General features: G+C 36.8%; 1 protein-coding gene across 1 annotated transcript; it reads left to right on the forward strand.

The window, feature by feature from the left end:
- Nucleotides 1-12,286: 12,286 nt before the first annotated feature.
- Nucleotides 12,287-17,131, forward strand: LOC133727072 (probable sulfate transporter 3.5). Its single transcript, XM_062154699.1, has 12 exons — nucleotides 12,287-12,612; nucleotides 12,702-12,909; nucleotides 14,199-14,370; nucleotides 14,543-14,608; nucleotides 14,741-14,854; nucleotides 15,087-15,203; nucleotides 15,295-15,421; nucleotides 15,501-15,787; nucleotides 15,984-16,174; nucleotides 16,304-16,377; nucleotides 16,462-16,538; nucleotides 16,673-17,131. The coding sequence occupies exons 1-12, from the start codon at nucleotides 12,294-12,296 to the stop codon at nucleotides 16,856-16,858; spliced, it is 1,938 nt and encodes a 645-aa protein (XP_062010683.1). The 5' UTR covers nucleotides 12,287-12,293; the 3' UTR covers nucleotides 16,859-17,131.
- The last annotated feature ends 861 nt before the right edge of the window (nucleotides 17,132-17,992 follow it).

The raw sequence follows: 17,992 nt of genomic DNA on the forward strand, positions 1-17,992 counted from the left end.
GGCAATGATATAGGGCCTCAATGAGGCCTAAGATTTGTGGCCTCAAATCCTAGGTGTCCTGCCATGTAAGCAAATTTATATTTGCATTTTCAATTCCACATAATAAATATTGCCACATCATACTATTGCAACATCAATTTTACCCTTTTAAATTTCCTTTTATATGTTAGGAGATGAATCAATTACATTAATGAATTAAATTAGGTGACGAAAAAAAAAGATAAGCTATTAATTATGTATTAATTTAAGATATATGTCTACAAATTCTTTGACAAATATTTCCTTCATTTAATTAAATTCTTTCCTATAATTTTTCTTTGTAAATAACATCAATATAGTCAAGAAATAGGCATTAACTAAGTTACCAATTTGTTACTTGGAGAATGCTCTCTCTTTCTCTCTCGAGTGCAAACCTAAGGGCGTCGCTGGTGGTTACTGGCGGCGGCGCTGAAAAATCACTGACTCTCGACAGAGAGATTCCTCGACTACATAGTGGTCTTGTTCCTTGGATATGGAAGGATGGCGGCGCTGTGCTTTCTTATCCCCCTCTTGAAGGCGACGGCGATTGGCTTCGACGGTGTCATTCATGCTTGGTTCGGGCTTGTCTCCTTGGGGGATTAAGGCCTCAGATGATGGCCAACTTGGTCGTGGTGGCATGGGGCTTCTCGTCTCCCACCTTGTCAGAGACAAGAGGAGCCGGGGCTTTCGTTGACGGCAAAGGAGGTGGCGGCGCCATGGCAGCGATTTTCTGTGATGGTGGCGGAGATTGGATGAATCCGGATTGGCTGGGTCTCTCCTCTGCCTCAGTTGACGGTCGTTTGGCTTCTGACTCGGTGGGCGCTTCTGAGGGTGGAGTTGGTGGATCTGGCTTGCTCGACGGCGGGGCCTGGTTCGGGCAGTGCATATCTGCTCCCTCTGGGGGTGAAGGGGTGAATGGCGCTGGCCTGGGCTGGTGGTGTGTGTATGGTTCGACGGTGACCATGGTGGCCACCAGAGGACTTGCTGATGGTGGTGAGGCTGGATTTCAACTTGGGCTCTGTGGATTTTGGGCCTTGGGGGATGCTAGGGTTTCCATGTTTAACTGGGGCTTTTGGGCTCGATCTTGGTTGATGAATTCCTTATGGACTGCAGGGGTCTCTTATTGGGCTGAGATTGATTGGGGCTTCTCAAATTGGGTGGCTCTAATGAATGAAGATGGAGTAGAGGGTGATAAGTCATTCTCTACTCCAATTGTTATTTAATTTTTGCTAGGTCGCAAAGATCATAGTCTCTGAGGGTCTTTTATCCTTGCTTCGGAGATCTTTTGGTTTTTGTTAGAAATAATGGTGCGTGAACTTTCTAAAAGGTGGGTGTACTGGGGGTATATTGGGTTCTTGTTCTTGTTTTAGAATAGGAGTCTCAGGGTACTCTGAGAAACGATTCTTTCTGTCGACCCCATAGGGGTGTTTCGTTTTTGTACTGCTTGCTGAATCAATATAATGGGCGGACCTCTTTCAATCAAAAAAAAAGAAATAGGCATTAACTTTTCTTTTCAAATATTGATTAATTTCATCGAAAAAATAGCCTTAATAAATTGAATTTGGAAAATACGTATGTCTAAATTAAGAGGTAAGAAAAATTACAGCCATTAATTATCATCTATAAATCTAAATATAAGGGAAAAAAACAAACAAAAAATAATAAACTCAAATATAATGTGTAAACCCTAGCTACATAAGAGAAGAAAAAAATGAACAAAAGAATATATATGATCATATGAATATGTATTTTTCACATTATATTTTCAAAATTTTCAGGAACCCAACAAAGGTTGAATTCATATACATGGTGTTATGCAAATCTATTGATCGAGTGTATGTGCAAATCTATTGACTGAATTACATGAATTTTTTTTCTATTTTTGATTGAAGAAAAAAAATTGTTGTTTACATCTAAGCATGCATGTCATGATTTGAAAAGAAAAAAAAACAAAATAATTTTTGTTTAGAAAAAAACCAAAGTAACTTAGATTCATTAGATTTTAGAAGGATAAGATGGTCTTTTTCTCAAGAATTACATGTCATGATTTGATAAATTGGTGATATGTGTATATGACATGGCATGACACCTAAGATTGAGGCCACAAATCTTAGGCCTCATTGAGGCCACAAATCATTTTTTTTTTTTTATGCCAAAATATAGCAAGGCGCATACAATTAAACAGTTAGATGTGTTTGACAGCATAAATTTAAAACAAAATGGAGAAAAAGAAACATTTCAATAGTACTTTGAAAACATTCCTAAGAAATATTCTACTTTAAAAACAAAAGGAACGAAATCAGCTCCTCACAGAAGATCGGCCATGTTGGAAGGAAGCTCCTCAATCACCACATTATAAAACCTCTGAATGTCATATAGCATTCTTTCGTCATCCCTGGTCACAAAATATATTGATGGCAACACCTTTAATTTCTTCCAAATCGCCCACTTTGTCCAATACGATGAAGGTAGTTTTCTGGTTGAGTCGGCAGATCTGTACATCAATACCACGTGCCTACAAATCAGTTGTGATGAGGACACCGGAGCAACCAGATCGGACTTATATTGGATTCATCAAAATTGAACTTTTATTTATCAAAGAATCAGTCTTAGACGTCTAGGACTTGACTCATTGCCCACTGAGACAACTGAACTCGTTCTACGTACATGAAGATAAACCTTAAATAATAGACCAACAAGTATCATAATTCAGTTAGGTTCACAGCCCCAAAAACTATTAACATTGGCATAAATTGAAAAAAGAACTTGAGGAAAATCGCCATTGCAAAGACAACTTCTTAGCTGGCACGACTTCTGATAACACCAAGATCCATCTCAGTTGGGTCAGTGGCCTGCAGCTCTATTTGGATACCATGCAATTCTCTCTTAAACCTGTCGTTGGAGCTTGCATAAATCATCTTGTTGCTCACCTTTGATGTATCAGGGGACCTATATATGTATATGATTAAGAACATAAGCAAAAATTGAAAAGAGATATGGACACTTTGAAAGTCGGATGGTTATAGCTTGTAGAATTAATTACCATGCAATGAAGAAAATTAATCCTGCTTTTCTGACAGTTTTCAGCGGTCGCAAAGTCAAAATCATAGACAGCATGTAGGTGAGCAGATCTGCATTCATCAGCATATATGGGGTATAATTCACTCCCACTGTAAAGCCTTATACACGGAAATCAAAAAAAAATTCATATGTCATATTTTTCTATTTCTTTATTATTTCTTCTCACTGTTCCTATTTTGCCAAACAATTTCAAACACATTAAGTTTTAATTCCATTTGTGTTCTTTTTTACTTTTAGTTCCTAATCTTTATTTTCTCTAATTTTGTACATACATTTTTTTTTATAATAAATATTATAACATTACAAAGATCTCAACGCGATCTTTCATTTGAACCTAATATTATTATTATTTTTTGGCCAAATAATAAACAACTAAAATGCTATAACTATTCTTTCGTGAGTCGAACTCACAACATCCCACTTACGAATGAGAGACTATGTCACTAGATCAAATGGTACTGGGCAATATTAAATATTTTTAGAGAAATTTAATTTAGTACATAATTATGAAAAGGGTGCGTCTATTTCTACCCTACTCTCTCATAATTACGAATGAGAGACTATGTCACAAGACCAAATGGTACTGGGCAATATTAAATATTTTTAGAGAAATTTAATTTAGTACATAATTATGAAAAGGGTGCGTCTATTTCTACCCTACTAAATACTTTGTTCAAAAAAAAAAATACTTTGTTCACCCTATAACCAAATGTTTTCTTTAAAATCCCAATATTGTCCTTAACAACAATTATTAACAGAAAAATAATAAAAATGAGAAATCAATTTTGTTTTAATTAAAACTTTATCCAACAAAAATCACAATTATCATATCAGCTTTCTATATCAAAAAAAAAAATTATCATCTTAGCTTCTTTATCACTAGCCGATCAAACAAATAATTAGACGAAATTTTCAAGCTATAGCAACAAGTGAAAAGAATTGTCTATTAGTACTATTTTGTTCTACTTCATGTGACTCGTGTTTTATTTTATGTTATAATAGTTGATGAAGGGAGAAGATTTTTTTTTTGAATCGAAGGAGGTCAGCAATTTATTGAAATCGAAAAATTACAACGATACGATGCCAAAAGACATCAAGAAACAGTACGAAAAAGAAAATACATCTTAAATATAAAAACTTAAAAATGCAAGGAGTAGCAACGTCGAGACGCAGCGCTGATTTTACACTACGGATTGCAGCCGTGTAGTGAATTGAGTAGTCGGTGGTTTGACTACCCATCGAACTCCAACGCACAAATTGACAAAAATCAACTTGGCGTCGGAATGAAGGCACTCTCCCACCTAAAGATCGAAGCCGGCCAAGGGTGTCAGAACATGGCCATGTTGGCAGACGATCTTTCACGAACAAATACCATAGAATTGGGTCCTGGATCCAATAGTAAATCACAGGAGCCCAAATCCATTCTAGCGAACCATAACAAGCCCACCAAAGATAGTGGGCCGCAGGCCAATACCAACCTCTACCTGGATCCCAGATCCGGCTCCATTTGCCAAGCCCACCCGGATCCCAGATCCGGATCCTGACACCATCCACCAGAAAACCAGCGTCGTCACACACCGCATCTCGACCTTTGTCCCTGCCGTCGGTGACGCACTGAGTGTCCGCCATGCTGCCACACGATCGGGAGTCAACCGGCCAGAAGAGGTCGCTTGCACTACCAATCGCCGATCCATCGAATGAACGCGCCCGTACCATACATGAACAATCACCTACACCGCCACGTCCACTGTGCCTACGTCGGCGGTCACTGCTTGCCTTGAAGACAACAGAATTCCCCTCAACCGCCGCCCCACAAACCTGTTGCAGCAGTCTCAGAAGATCCGATCGGAGAAAGAAAGCTCCCAATCTACTCGACCACAGCCTACTCATCGTGCCATCAGCGCAGGGATGATCCGACCCGCTAGGACCACCGTGAGAGAAAGGGATCAACCCTCTACCCGGATCCCACTCCTTCCAACAACCACCGCCACCCTCCTTCGCCGATCCAAAAGTCCTTTGACTCGCCAGCAGGACCACACCAACGCCAAAACTCTCCTCAAACTCCGCTCTGCCATCGAGAACAGCAAAAGCCAACACACAGAGACGGAGGCCTGAAATTATCTCCATGAATGGAGTAGGTTTAGGATGCGACGGCCAAGAGACGCGCCGCTCCACAAACCCTAGCAGAGCGCTAGGGGCAATTTACTTAGCTTACAAGAAAAAATTGTGCTTGGGCTGTCTAATCATGAATGAGTTAATCACAAATAATTTTCGTGATGAAGGGAGAAGATAGAGAAGAGGGAAAAAAAAAATGAAAGACTAAAAAGAAACTAGAAGGCATGGGGTTGATGGTGTGCTAATTTTCTTTTTATTTTTTCTTTTTCAATTTCACATTTTTAATGATAATATCTTTTTTTGTCCAATTATTTGAGGGTGAAATCGGAAGTTTTAGAAAAAAAAATTAATTGTACGGTGAACAAAGTATTTGGTGGGGTGGAAATAGGCTCACTCTTATGAAAATTTTGTAGGAGATTTGAAAATTAATTTTTATATAACTAAATTCATATGAGTCTTTTTTTTAGCTACTGGTGGGCAAAAGATTTATAATTAATCTTGTTTTTTTGAATAAACATCATCATAGAGATTTCATTAATAAATAAGGTCAGGCCAGAGCAGCCATTACATACCCTCCCGCTGCCATCTATAGATAGACAGAGAGTTGTGAAGATAACACGGTGGTACATAGGATAGGTCTACTCATTCGACATGTCTTGCTCACTAATTTGAGTAAGCCTATTCAACTATGAACTAGTCATGCATAGTAATAGGCTAGCTAACAAACTAACGAAAGAATGGGTATAGAAACCCCTTGGTTACTTTGGACCCACAAAATCCCGGCCCAAAATCCATTTGCAAAGCACTAGGCCCAAACAACGGCCCACCAAGGACGAAACCTAGCAGCCACCAAGCCATCATCGGAATGGACGGCAGCCGGTCACCCATCCAGCAGTCGACCCCTACAGTCCAAGGCTGCCGCGCCGCCGTCTTCGTCGCAATTACCGATATGGAACCTCGGATTTGAGCCCAGACACTGCACATCCACCTGACTCGCACTGATCTGGACACCCAGATCCAATTGTGCCTTCGAGCCCTTAGAAACCAGTCACCGACAACCGCAACCCCGCTGTCAAACATTGGTAGCACATCCCGACCGACCCTCATCATAGTCTCTGATGCGAACCAGTCAAAACTCGGTGCCCCGATATCAAAATCACCGTCGTCCTGTCCTCCTTCGAGATCGGGTTCGAGGCACCAGTTCAGCATGCCATGGTTCTTCAGCCGCCGCCAAGATTCGGAAGAGACGAAAGCCAGCTGCAACCAGAGGCGTTGAGATCGAAAGCAACCAACCCAGGGGGGCGGTCCAACCCTTGCTGAATTCAAGATACCATTGAAAGGTAAGGGTAGACTGAGAGGTCTTGAGAGAGATTGGCAGGAGCCGCTGTGTTCATCGCCGCATAGGAGCAGCGCTAGGATCAACGCTATAGAGATCGCCGTTAGGGGAGGGCTAGGGTTTGCCATCCTTTGTTTTAGGGTGCGAAATGTTTATCATTTTTATAATTAATCTTGTAGTCGTTTAGCGGCCAAAACAATTTGGGTTTAGAAAATGGCATATGAAATAGCTTATGGTGGGAAACCATGAAATGATGAATTAGAATATTTCTGGTGTTTTTTTTTTTTTTTTCCTTTTTTCTTCTTTAGAAAAAGAGGAGCAAATGATTTCACTTCTACCCCCATGGTGACTCGAACCCATGACTTCGTCATTAGGTAGTGGGTGCTCTAACCACTGAGCTAACACCACCTCTACTTCTCTTATTGGAAAAACAGGCCATATTCAATAAGGATTTACCCATGGTAGATGCTTACGTACCAAATATCTTCCAATATCTTCCTGATGTAGGCTCTTCTGTTTGCAGTGTCAAGCTGTCCGCCAATATCTTCCAATATTTTCTGGTGTAGGCTTATCCGTTTGCATGTCACACGATGTAACATTTTTTTTTATACCAAAAGTCACACGAAGTAACATTGCAAACAATACCTTATTGTCATTTTTCTTTTTACCTCATGCAAAAAAAAAAATTATTATCGTTTTTTCTACGTCCTTATGACAATTACTATACCGCACTTAATTTCTTCTTATAGCGTGAGATCAGAAAATAAATAAAAATGAGAAAGCAAGAATATTGTAGTAAAGTTAAGTTTTTGATATTAATTATTGAATGCAAAAACAATCTTGTAATTTTCATTCTTAGTCTTCATCAAAATTAAACTTATATTTCTCAAAGAATCATTCTTACGTACCAACTCTTATAGCAGCAAGAGCAGAGAGTTGAATATCAAATTATCAATTCTTCTCAAAAGCAATAATGCAATATTAATTGCGTAAATCTAGATCAAGAGAAACCCTCAGAAGACATTCAAATTAAATAACAGAGATGATGGTTATATGAATTATTTTCAAGGAGGGTAGCAAGGGCATAAAGAGCATACGTGTGACCACTCAGAGCATGCAATGATACAGTCAGCTTCCGCATATCAAACAGACCCACAGTAGTGCCTGAAGATGCTCCATTGATATACAACTTTCTTGATCAACTGCGGTCAGTCCCATTTGAATTGAATTATTGTTGGATAAGTAGAGGAAGAAGCGAAGCGCTCGGCTATAGTAGCCAAGTCCGATGAAAACCCGCTCGATGATGACTGACAACGACCAACAAGACTTCAAAGTCTTCGCACCTTATCCCCTCGCTCACTGCACGTGCTTTCCTTCTTCTCCCACAAAATGCCCTTGTCGCCTTGTGGTAACAAATCCATGTGGGTCGGCTCACGTCTAACAGACAGGCGTCTATCGGTGCGTTATCTTTGGTGGTTTGCAGACAAGGCCGGTATATATAACATCACCAAGCTTAACAGTATCGTTGATGATGATATAGCTCGCTGAAATGGAAATACTGGTGAGCGCGAATTGAAAGTATTCTCTCTCCTCTCTATACTAAATCCTATATATTGAGAGTTCTGTTAATTGTGTTCCATGTTGGTATAGGGGGAATACAGGATCTTGACCCAGAGAAATTGTAGCAGAAAAATAAGAGATATGGACTTCAATCCTATCCAGGTTCAATCAAGTTAATCTAGGCCATATGTAATGCCAGCATCACGTACTGTCCACTCACTGCCATTCTTCCTATATAACCTACCTTTGTGAGTTGAATACTCCATTTCCTAACTAACATCTTTATCAGTATATTTCTGATCATGTCTACGGATTTGAGCACGTCAAAGCCACCGGCCACAATGTGAACTTCGCTGCTCCGATAGGCTTCTGCACCACCTTCAAAGCTGATCTAAAGGAATCGTCGGGAAAGAGGTTATTCCTTTAGATCAGCTTTGAATGTGGTGCAGAAGCCTCTCGGAGCAGCGAAATTCACCTTGTGGCAGGTGGCTTGACGTGCTCAAATCCGTAGTCAGGATCAGAAATATACTGATAAAGATGTTAGTTAGGAAATGGAGTATTCAACTCACGGTAGGTTATATAGGAAGAATGGCAGTGAGTGGACAGTGATGCTGGCATTACATATGGCCTAGATGAACTTGATTGAACCTGGATAGATTAACTTGTTCATTCCTCTTCATGCAGCTGGTGCCACTGGCGGACGTAGGTACGGCCCAGTGAGGGCACCTGCACCCGTGGATTTTTTATTTCTGCTATTTAAGCTTCACAGCCTTTGTATTTCGAGATACTTTGGAGTTCCAGTCATATCATTGCCCCCACTCTACAGCAATAGTGAAGACCTCTGTATACAAAAGCCTGTAGGATCAATTAAAAGAGATGCTTTATGGCTCATATATATTAAACAAAGAAATAGAATCTTTCTTTCTTCATAGATAATAATGACCTAATCTTTGAAGATTAATTTTCTTCTTTTTCATCACAGTTGCAGGTTAATTGATTGGCTATATTAAAGATGATTTGATTCATAATTTTTATTTTTTGCTTGAAAATTTTATTTATTTTGCTTTATGAGTGTATGAATATTGGTTTATGGCAAAAAAATACGAAATGTTATTGATATATATGCACATTCATTGAAGGTTCGTTATGTATTGAATTTTTTTCTTTTGCCCCCTCACATGTATAATCCTGCATCCGCTACTGGCTGCGGGTACGTATTAGAAAAAAAGAAATGACTGTAATCAACTCTTTGGTTAATAATCGTTAATTAACTTAGCAAGAAGTGAAAGATCCCATTATGTTCATGATTCCATAAGCTATCATTTCCTTATTCCCGTCAACTTGTTCATTCCTCTTCATGCCAAAGCTCGCTCCTTCAAATGGCTATTCCTTCCTGGATCGCTATTAGTCAAAGTTGTTTCAAAATTAAGGATACTAATTAATATAATTATGGTTGAAATTAATCAAAATATATCTTACAGCCAGGCAATAACGCCAGTAATACACCCAGCCTTCAAAGCAGCTGGAAAATATCTCATGTCAAAGGTCAAATACTGAATGGAAAGAGGATTGATTCCTCTAAATACGTTGTCTTTAATTTCATCTACTTGTGAAGGACCATTTTCGAAAACCGCGGTAGAGTTACCACGCAGGAGGAAAAAGGCAATGTCAATTGTAGTGATGGAAATCTTCACGGCCCTTAATTGTACTCTTGTTTTTAATTGGTTCCTATCTTTAGTTACACACCTCTTATCGCTCTTTCTGCCATATCATTTCTGCATTGGACTCATCGATTACCAAGAGGCCATTATGCTCTTCAAGGTTGACAAACTCAATTTCATGACTGCCTCCATTGGTGTTGCCTTCATAAGCATGGATATCATGGTTTCATACTCTCTGTACTCTTAAGCATACGATTACATTTAACTATTTGTATTAGTACCTATAGATAAGTACCTCTTGATTAGTTTGAATTATTAATAATCTTCACTATTTATTCAAAAAATGAATTTGATTTTTAGTCTTTCATTATATTAGTTGGGACTTGGCCTCGTCCGGTCTCTCAGTGGTTAGGCCGGGCACATGTAAGCTTGGAAAATTATCATACTCTAGCTGTTTTGTAGCGCGACATGGAGCAGTATCCTGAAGTAACAAATTAAAGAGTCTCAGGATTCTATCCTAAAAATTTGTTCCCCAATTTACTCTGCAAATGGGAACTATGCGAGAGAGAGGTATATATATACATATGTGTACACTGTATTTAATTGGACATCAAGATAAAGGGATCTAACTAATTAGTAGCATTACAAAATGTTAGCGTGTTTGATCTTGGATTATAGAAATTTGCATCATTATTTTACTTTTACATGTATACCTAGCTAAAAGAAGGACTGCAATCAAATTTCTATTCTTAGTCTTCATCAAAATTGGAGTTATATTTCTCAAAGAATCATTCTTATGTACCGAATCTTCGAGAGTATTAATTGCAATCAAATTAATTTCCGTTCTTATAGTCTTCATCAAAATTGGACTTATATTTCTCAAATAATCATTCTTACGTACGTACCAAATCTTCGAGAGTATTTGAGTATGACTCATTGTGCAGTGTCAGCCAAATCCGTAATATAAGCTTTTCTCATAATCCGAGTCATTCATTGTTGTTTAGCATGATTTCAGATTTCAGATTTCAGTACTCCTTCAACTTCAGATATACATGGTTATTAGCCAAGCCGTGTTCTTTTTTGCAGCTTCTCCCGACAATCGTATCCAAGGATTTCTTAGATATATGAAGCACCCTTAGTTTTTTTTTTCTTCGTTGGTAGCTAGGTTTTTCAATATGGTGGCAATGAAATCTTCAATATATATCGCGCGTCAAATACGTTTGAAATAAATATACAAATTTATTGGATCGAGTGCTAAAGACTAAAGTATATATTGATCGGTGCATCACTGATTCACTGTCCTAACCTCTTTAGGCAGGATTAATTGACTTGCTTTAATCTCTTCATGCATGTTTTTCAAAATAGCAGAATAAGGTTATGAAAGTGGATGCATGAGACGTCTAAAGAATTTGGGTAGACATAAAGTGGCTTAATTATTATCCTCAAAAAAAAAAATGGCTTAATTATTTCTTTACAAATTTACAAAGAGAAATTAACTTTGTGAATTGAGAATGTTGAAGTGATGCTGAAAAGCAAGTCCACGGTTTCCGAAGATGCAAACACAACACCAAACTTCACCAAGTAATTGCGTTTCAAACTCAAATAGAGTCGATGTATCTCATCAGGCCTCTCTTAATTTTTCATGGCTAACCGAGGAAGGTTTAATTTTACGTGGTAGTTTCAAAATCGATCAAATCATCTGGAACTATGTTTTGGAGCCATTGTGGAAACAAATATCGATTATAAGCGAATGTAAATCGAATAATCGAATGCATTCATGCAGCAAATGGGTTCAAATTCCCTTTATTATCTGGCTAGTTAGCTTAGCTCTCGTTCTTGATCAATTTGAATATTCCATTTCAATCAAAGGTTCAAATTTAGTTGATAAAATTTCTGACGGTTGAGAGTGGTCTTAAACAATTAGCTTGGCTTATTATCTTCCAATATTGCCTGGTGTAGGCTCATCTGTTTGCATGTCACATGATGTAACATTGTAAACACTAAACAGTATCTTATTGTCATTTTTCTTTTACCTCATGCAAAAAAAAAAAAGACTATAGTTTTCTAAATACGGAAAACAATTACAACACCAACTTAATTTTTTCTTGTAACGTGAGCTCAAAAAAATAAATAAAAATGAGAAAGCAAGAAGATTGTACGTAGTAAAGTTAAGTTTTTGATATTATTGAGTGCAGAAACAATCTTGTAATTTGCTCCACTACATATATTTTGAGAGTTCTATTAATTGTACATAGATATTAATTCATTCCATGTATGAATTTGGAAAAAAAAAAAGGATTAAGGTAAAGGAGAGGGAAATACGGGATCTTGACCGAGAGACATTGTAGCAGAAAAATAAGAGATGTGGACTTCATTGTATCCAGGTTCAGTCAAGTTAATCCAGGCCGCATGTAATGCCAGCATCACTGTCCACTCCCTGTCATTCTTCATATATATAACCTACGTTCGTGAGTTGAATACTCTCTTTCCTAACTAACATCTCTATCAGCATATTTCTGACCATGTCTACGGATTTGAGCACATCAAACCACCACAAGGTGAACTTCTCTGCTCCGAGAGCCTTCTGCACCACATTCAAAGCTGATCTAAAGGAATCACTCTTTCCCGACGATCCCTTCAAGGGTCTTGAGAATGAGAAAGCACTTGGGAAAGTCAAGAAAGGGTTGGTGTACTTTGTTCCGATCTTCGAGTGGCTCCCCAAGTATAACTTTCGTACTCTTCTGTACGATCTCCTCGCCGGTCTCACCATTACCAGCCTTGCTATCCCCCAAGGAATTAGCTACGCTAAACTAGCAGAAATCCCACCCGTCATTGGCCTATGTAAGTTGTCGGAGAAAATTACTTGCCCCACTTCTTGAACAGTTGATATAACTATATGGTTGATGGCTTTGTTTTATTTAACTCTGTAGATACGAGCTTTGTTCCGCCTCTCTTTTATGCAATTTTGGGGGACTCCAAGTATCTGGCCGTGGGAAACTTGGCGGCGTGCTCGTTACTTATGAGAGAACAGATCGGAGAAGTAGCATCGCCGAAGAATGATCCCACTTTGTATCTTCACCTGATTTTTACGGCCGCCTTTGTCACAGGAGTCATGCAGACACTAATGGGTGTTCTAAGGTACTTGAAGATCAAATTAGTCCAGGTGTTCATTAATTATTTCTTCTCCAATATGCAATCTAATAACTAAAACAGTTTCTATGAATATATACATGAGAAAGATTAAAAAATGATAGTTGGCCTCAATAAGGCCTAAGATTTGTGACATCAATCTTAGGTGTCATGCAATGTCACCTACTACACATATCAACTATTTGTCCAATCATGCCATATAATTCTTGAAGAGAAAATATCATCTTACTATTCCAAAATTTAATGACTCTAAATTATTTTGCCTTTCTTCTAAAAAAAAAAAAAATCTTTTCATTACACTCATGCTAAGATTTAAACAATAATTTATTTTTCTTCAATCAAGAATAAAAATAATTTCATGTAATTCGATGAATAGATTTACATAACACATATATATGAATTCAAAGTTTGTCGGGTTCCTGCAAATTATGACAATATAATGTGAAAAATACACTTGCATATGAACACACACACACACACATATATATATATATATATATATATATATATATATATGTATATTATATAATTAGTGTTGTGGGGTAAAAAGTTTTTTGTAAATAAATTTAATAAAATAAATTTGGAATACTTATTTCCAAATTCAATTTATTAATGCTATTTTTTGTTTTGACGAAATTAATTAATATTTGGAAAGAAAAGTTAATGCCTATTTCCTATCACCTAATTCAATATATCAATGCTATTTGAAAAGAAAAATTATAGGAAAAAAATTAATTAAATGAAGAAAAATATTGGTGAAAGAATTTATATATATCTCCCTTAAATTAATACATGATTAATAGTTGCTATTAACAAGCAATATTTTTTTTGTCACCTAATTAAATTGACTAATGTCATTGATTCACCTCCTGAAAGTCTAAAAGAAAATATAAAATAGGTAAAGTTGGTGTTGCAAAATTATGACGTGGCAAGATGTATTATGCGGAAGGGTTTGAAAATAAAATTTGTATTTGCTTATATGAAATGACACCTAGCTAGAATTCGAGGCTACAAATCTTAGATCTCATTGAGACCCTCTATCATTGCCCGATATAGATTACACGCATGCACAATTTGTGTGTCAAAAGTTATGTTGAAATATGTTGTATACGAATTAATTTAGGGAAATTACCATGTATTATATATCTATTTTTAAACTTTTTCTTTTAACACTAATTTCTCTTCTACTGTATAGGTTAGGTATATATTATCATACGCACATCTTATATTTTCTAGTCGTTCAAATAGATGAGTGATGTTGTGCATGAGTTTTGCAGACTGGGGATTTTAGTGGATTTTTTATCACATTCTACCATCACTGGTTTTATGGGAGGGACTGCAGTTATAATTTCCTTGCAACAGTTGAAGGGAATATTAGGAATGCAGAGTTTTACGACTGAAACGGACATCATATCTGTTTTGAAATCAGTTTTCCGACATAGAAAAGAGGTTCGTATATATTTTTTAGAAATGAACTATCTTATACTTTATTTTAATTACAACCATTAATTTTAACTAAAAAAGAAAAATATAACACTCGTGTACGTATAAGACTATAAGGTGAAGATGACCAAACTCATATTAACCTAATCACGTCATTATTGACATTTCCCTTTTTCAGTGGCAATGGGAGACTGCCGTTGCTGGTATTGTCTTCCTCATTTTCCTTCAAATAACAAAGTTCATTGTGAGTGCTTTACTACATGAATATGATAATTAAATTAGTACCAAATTCATTGACCCTAGTTTAATTATCAACCATTTCTGTAAAAGCATAGTCTGCTAATAATGATCATATGAATAATATATAAATTTTCAGAAGGACAAGAAGCCGAAGCTATTTTGGATATCCGCCATGAGTCCACTGGTTGTGGTTCTAGTTGGCTGCGTTTTTGCTTATTTTGGCGATGCTGAAAATCATGGAATACCCATTGTAAGTACTAGTGCACCATTATATAGGCTTCTTCATTTCTTCCCCATATTCACTCGCTGTGGTAAAAGATCTATCTTCTCCAAAATCGTTGATCTAAACCAATTTCTCCCAAAACCTGATTCTGCATATGCTAGAGATCTTAATTTCAGACAGTTGTAATTTTGTACGCACCATTACGAATTCAAAATAATTTTTTGTTATTTTTTAAAAGTATGTTGTAAATCTTTTTTAGGTTGGACACTTGAATAGAGGAATCAATCCTCTTTCCATTCAGTATTTGACCTTTGACATGAGATATTTTCCAGCTGCTTTGAAGGCTGGGTGTATTACTGGCGCTATTGCCCTGGCTGTAAGATTTTGATTAATTTCAACCATAATTATATTAATTAAACTAATTAGTATCCTTAATTTTGAAACAACTTTGATCAATATCGATCCAGGAAGGAATAGCCGTTGGAAGGAGCTTTGGCATGAAGAGGAATGAACAAGTTGATGGGAATAAGGAAATGATAGCTTATGGAATCATGAACATAATGGGATCTTTCACTTCTTGCTACTTGGCAGCGGGTACGTATTAGGAAAAAAAAAAAAGACTACAATCAACTCTTTGGTTAATAATCGTTAATTAACTCGCATATTAATGCAGGACCATTTTCAAAGTCGGCGGTGAATTACAGTGCGGGAGCAAAGACGGCAATGGCGAACGCAGTACAGTCGTTGTTTATGGTGCTGGTGCTTTTGTTATTGGCTCCTTTCTTTAGTTATACCCCTCTTGTTGCCCTATCTGCCATTATCGTATCTGCCATGCTTGGACTCATAAAATACGACGTAGCTTTTGAACTGCTTAGGGTTGACAAGTTCGACTTTCTAGTTTGCATGGCTGCCTTCTTAGGAGTGGCCTTCATAAGCATGGACATTGGTCTTGGCCTCTCAGTAAGAATTCGTCACCCTGCCTCCAAACGAGTCGACTTCTTTCTTTACTGATTTTTTTCCTATCTAAATTGCTCTTAAAACTCGTTCATATACGAGATGATTGAGATCGATCGACTTCATTTAGCTGTATTAAACAAAAACTGTCTCTAAATCACCTATATGTGCCTTCAATTTGAAGTCTTTGGTGTTTAATTAGGTGGGTCTTAGTCTCGTGAGATCACTGCTTTATGTGGCTAGGCCTGGCACTTGTAAGCTTGGAAAACTACCAGACTTGGGTCTATATCGTGACTTAGAGCAGTATCCAAATGGAATAAAACATTCAGGGATCCTTGTCCTACAAATTGGCTCCCCCATTTACTGTGCAAATTGCAACTATATTCGAGAGAGGTATGCATATTCTTACCTTCAATTCAGAATGATATGCTTGCTTAGACACTACATATATACATAGATCTGTTCATAAATGTGCATGTAATAATTCTCAATTGCCCAGCTTGCATGGTTAATTTTTTGCAGGATTTTGAGATGGATTCGCGATGAGCAAACCAGTTCCAGAGATGTTGTTGAGCATGTCTTGCTCGATTTATCAGGTTATTAATTAGGCTGATTATGTTTGTATCGTTTGATTCGTTTCGACCATTATCAATTATTTTTAATTGAGTTTCATTTTTTAGGAGTTGTCACCATTGACGTGCCTGGCATTGAAACAATGGCCGAGATACTTAAAATCCTGAGTGGAATGAACATTAAGGTTAGCTAGAAGATCGCATGTTCGTCTTCTTCATCAATTTATCAACTCGATTATAGATTAACCGCGAAATTGCAATTTTTTTTTCTTTTTTTCTGGCAGTAAATGCATGTTTTGTTTCTGTTAAACTCTTTCAGCTAGGACTAATAAACCCGAGAGTTAAGGTGATGGAGAAGATGATAGCATCGCATTTCCTAGACAAAATCAAGAAGGAAAATGTGTTCTTGTCCGCGGAGGATGCAGTCGAATCATGCAGGTTCTCACTTGACAGGTCCACTGAAAATAGCGGTTCATCATCAACACGACAATCTGATGCTGTTTAGGATTAATGTACATCATTAATTTGGCTGCAATTAGCTAGATAGCTAGTGCGCGCACGCATCTTATTGTTTTTTTTTTAGTGAAAGTATTATGAATAGTATTGCTGTGTAAAGTGGGAATAAAGATTTCCTGTGATAGCTAGCTAGCTAGCTAGGTTTTTCTTACTTGAGAAGAGCATTTTTAGTAATGTTAGTCATTTTTGAGTCAGATTTTAGCCAAACTAGCTAAAAAGTCATTTTAGCTAGCCACTTTAGAAATACATCTTCATCAGTGTTCTCTATTTTAATCTAGCTAGTTTTGAATTTATATTATTTTTTAAATGAAGATTAAATAGTTTAAATGTATTTATAAATTACCTTAAGTAACTCAAAATGAATGTTTTAAATTATAGATAACCTCATTTCACTCTCTATATTTAGGAGCGAGATAGCTAAAAGTTATAATGGAGGGCCAAGAGCATCTTTAAAAGCAGACTCTCTATTTTAGCTCTTTAGTTATTTTAGAGAGCATATTTAGCTTTTTATCTATTTTAGTAACTGCACCATACTCTTAAGAGTATCTTTAGCAATACTAGCCATTTTTGAGTCAAATCTTAGCTAAAGTAGCTAAAATGACTTTTTAGCTACTTTAGCTAAAAAGTCATTTTAGCTAGCCACTTTAGAATTACGTCTGCATCAATGCTCTCTATTTTAGCTAGTTTTGCATTTATATTATTTTTTAAATGAAGATTAAATAGTTTAAATGTATTTATAAATTACATAAAATAACTTAAAATGAATGTTTTGAATTATAGAGAGCCTCATCTCGCTCTCTCTATATTTAGGAGCGAGATAGCTAAAAGTTATAATAGAGAGCCACTTAGAAGTTTGGTGCAGCTACTAAAATAGATAAAAAAACTAAACATGCTCTCCAAAATAGCTAAGGAGCCAAAATAGAGAGTCTGCTAAAGATGCTCTAAGTGGCTCTCTATTATAACTTTTAGCTATCTCGCTCCTAAATATAGAGAGCGAGATGAGGCTCTCTATAATTTAAAACATTCATTTTAAGTTATTTTATGTAATTTATAAATACATATAAACTATTTAATCTTCATTTAAAAAAAAAAATTCAAAATTAACTAAAATAGAGAGCATTGA

This window comes from Rosa rugosa, chromosome 1 (assembly GCF_958449725.1).
Source record: "Rosa rugosa chromosome 1, drRosRugo1.1, whole genome shotgun sequence".
Lineage (NCBI taxonomy): Eukaryota > Viridiplantae > Streptophyta > Magnoliopsida > Rosales > Rosaceae > Rosa > Rosa rugosa.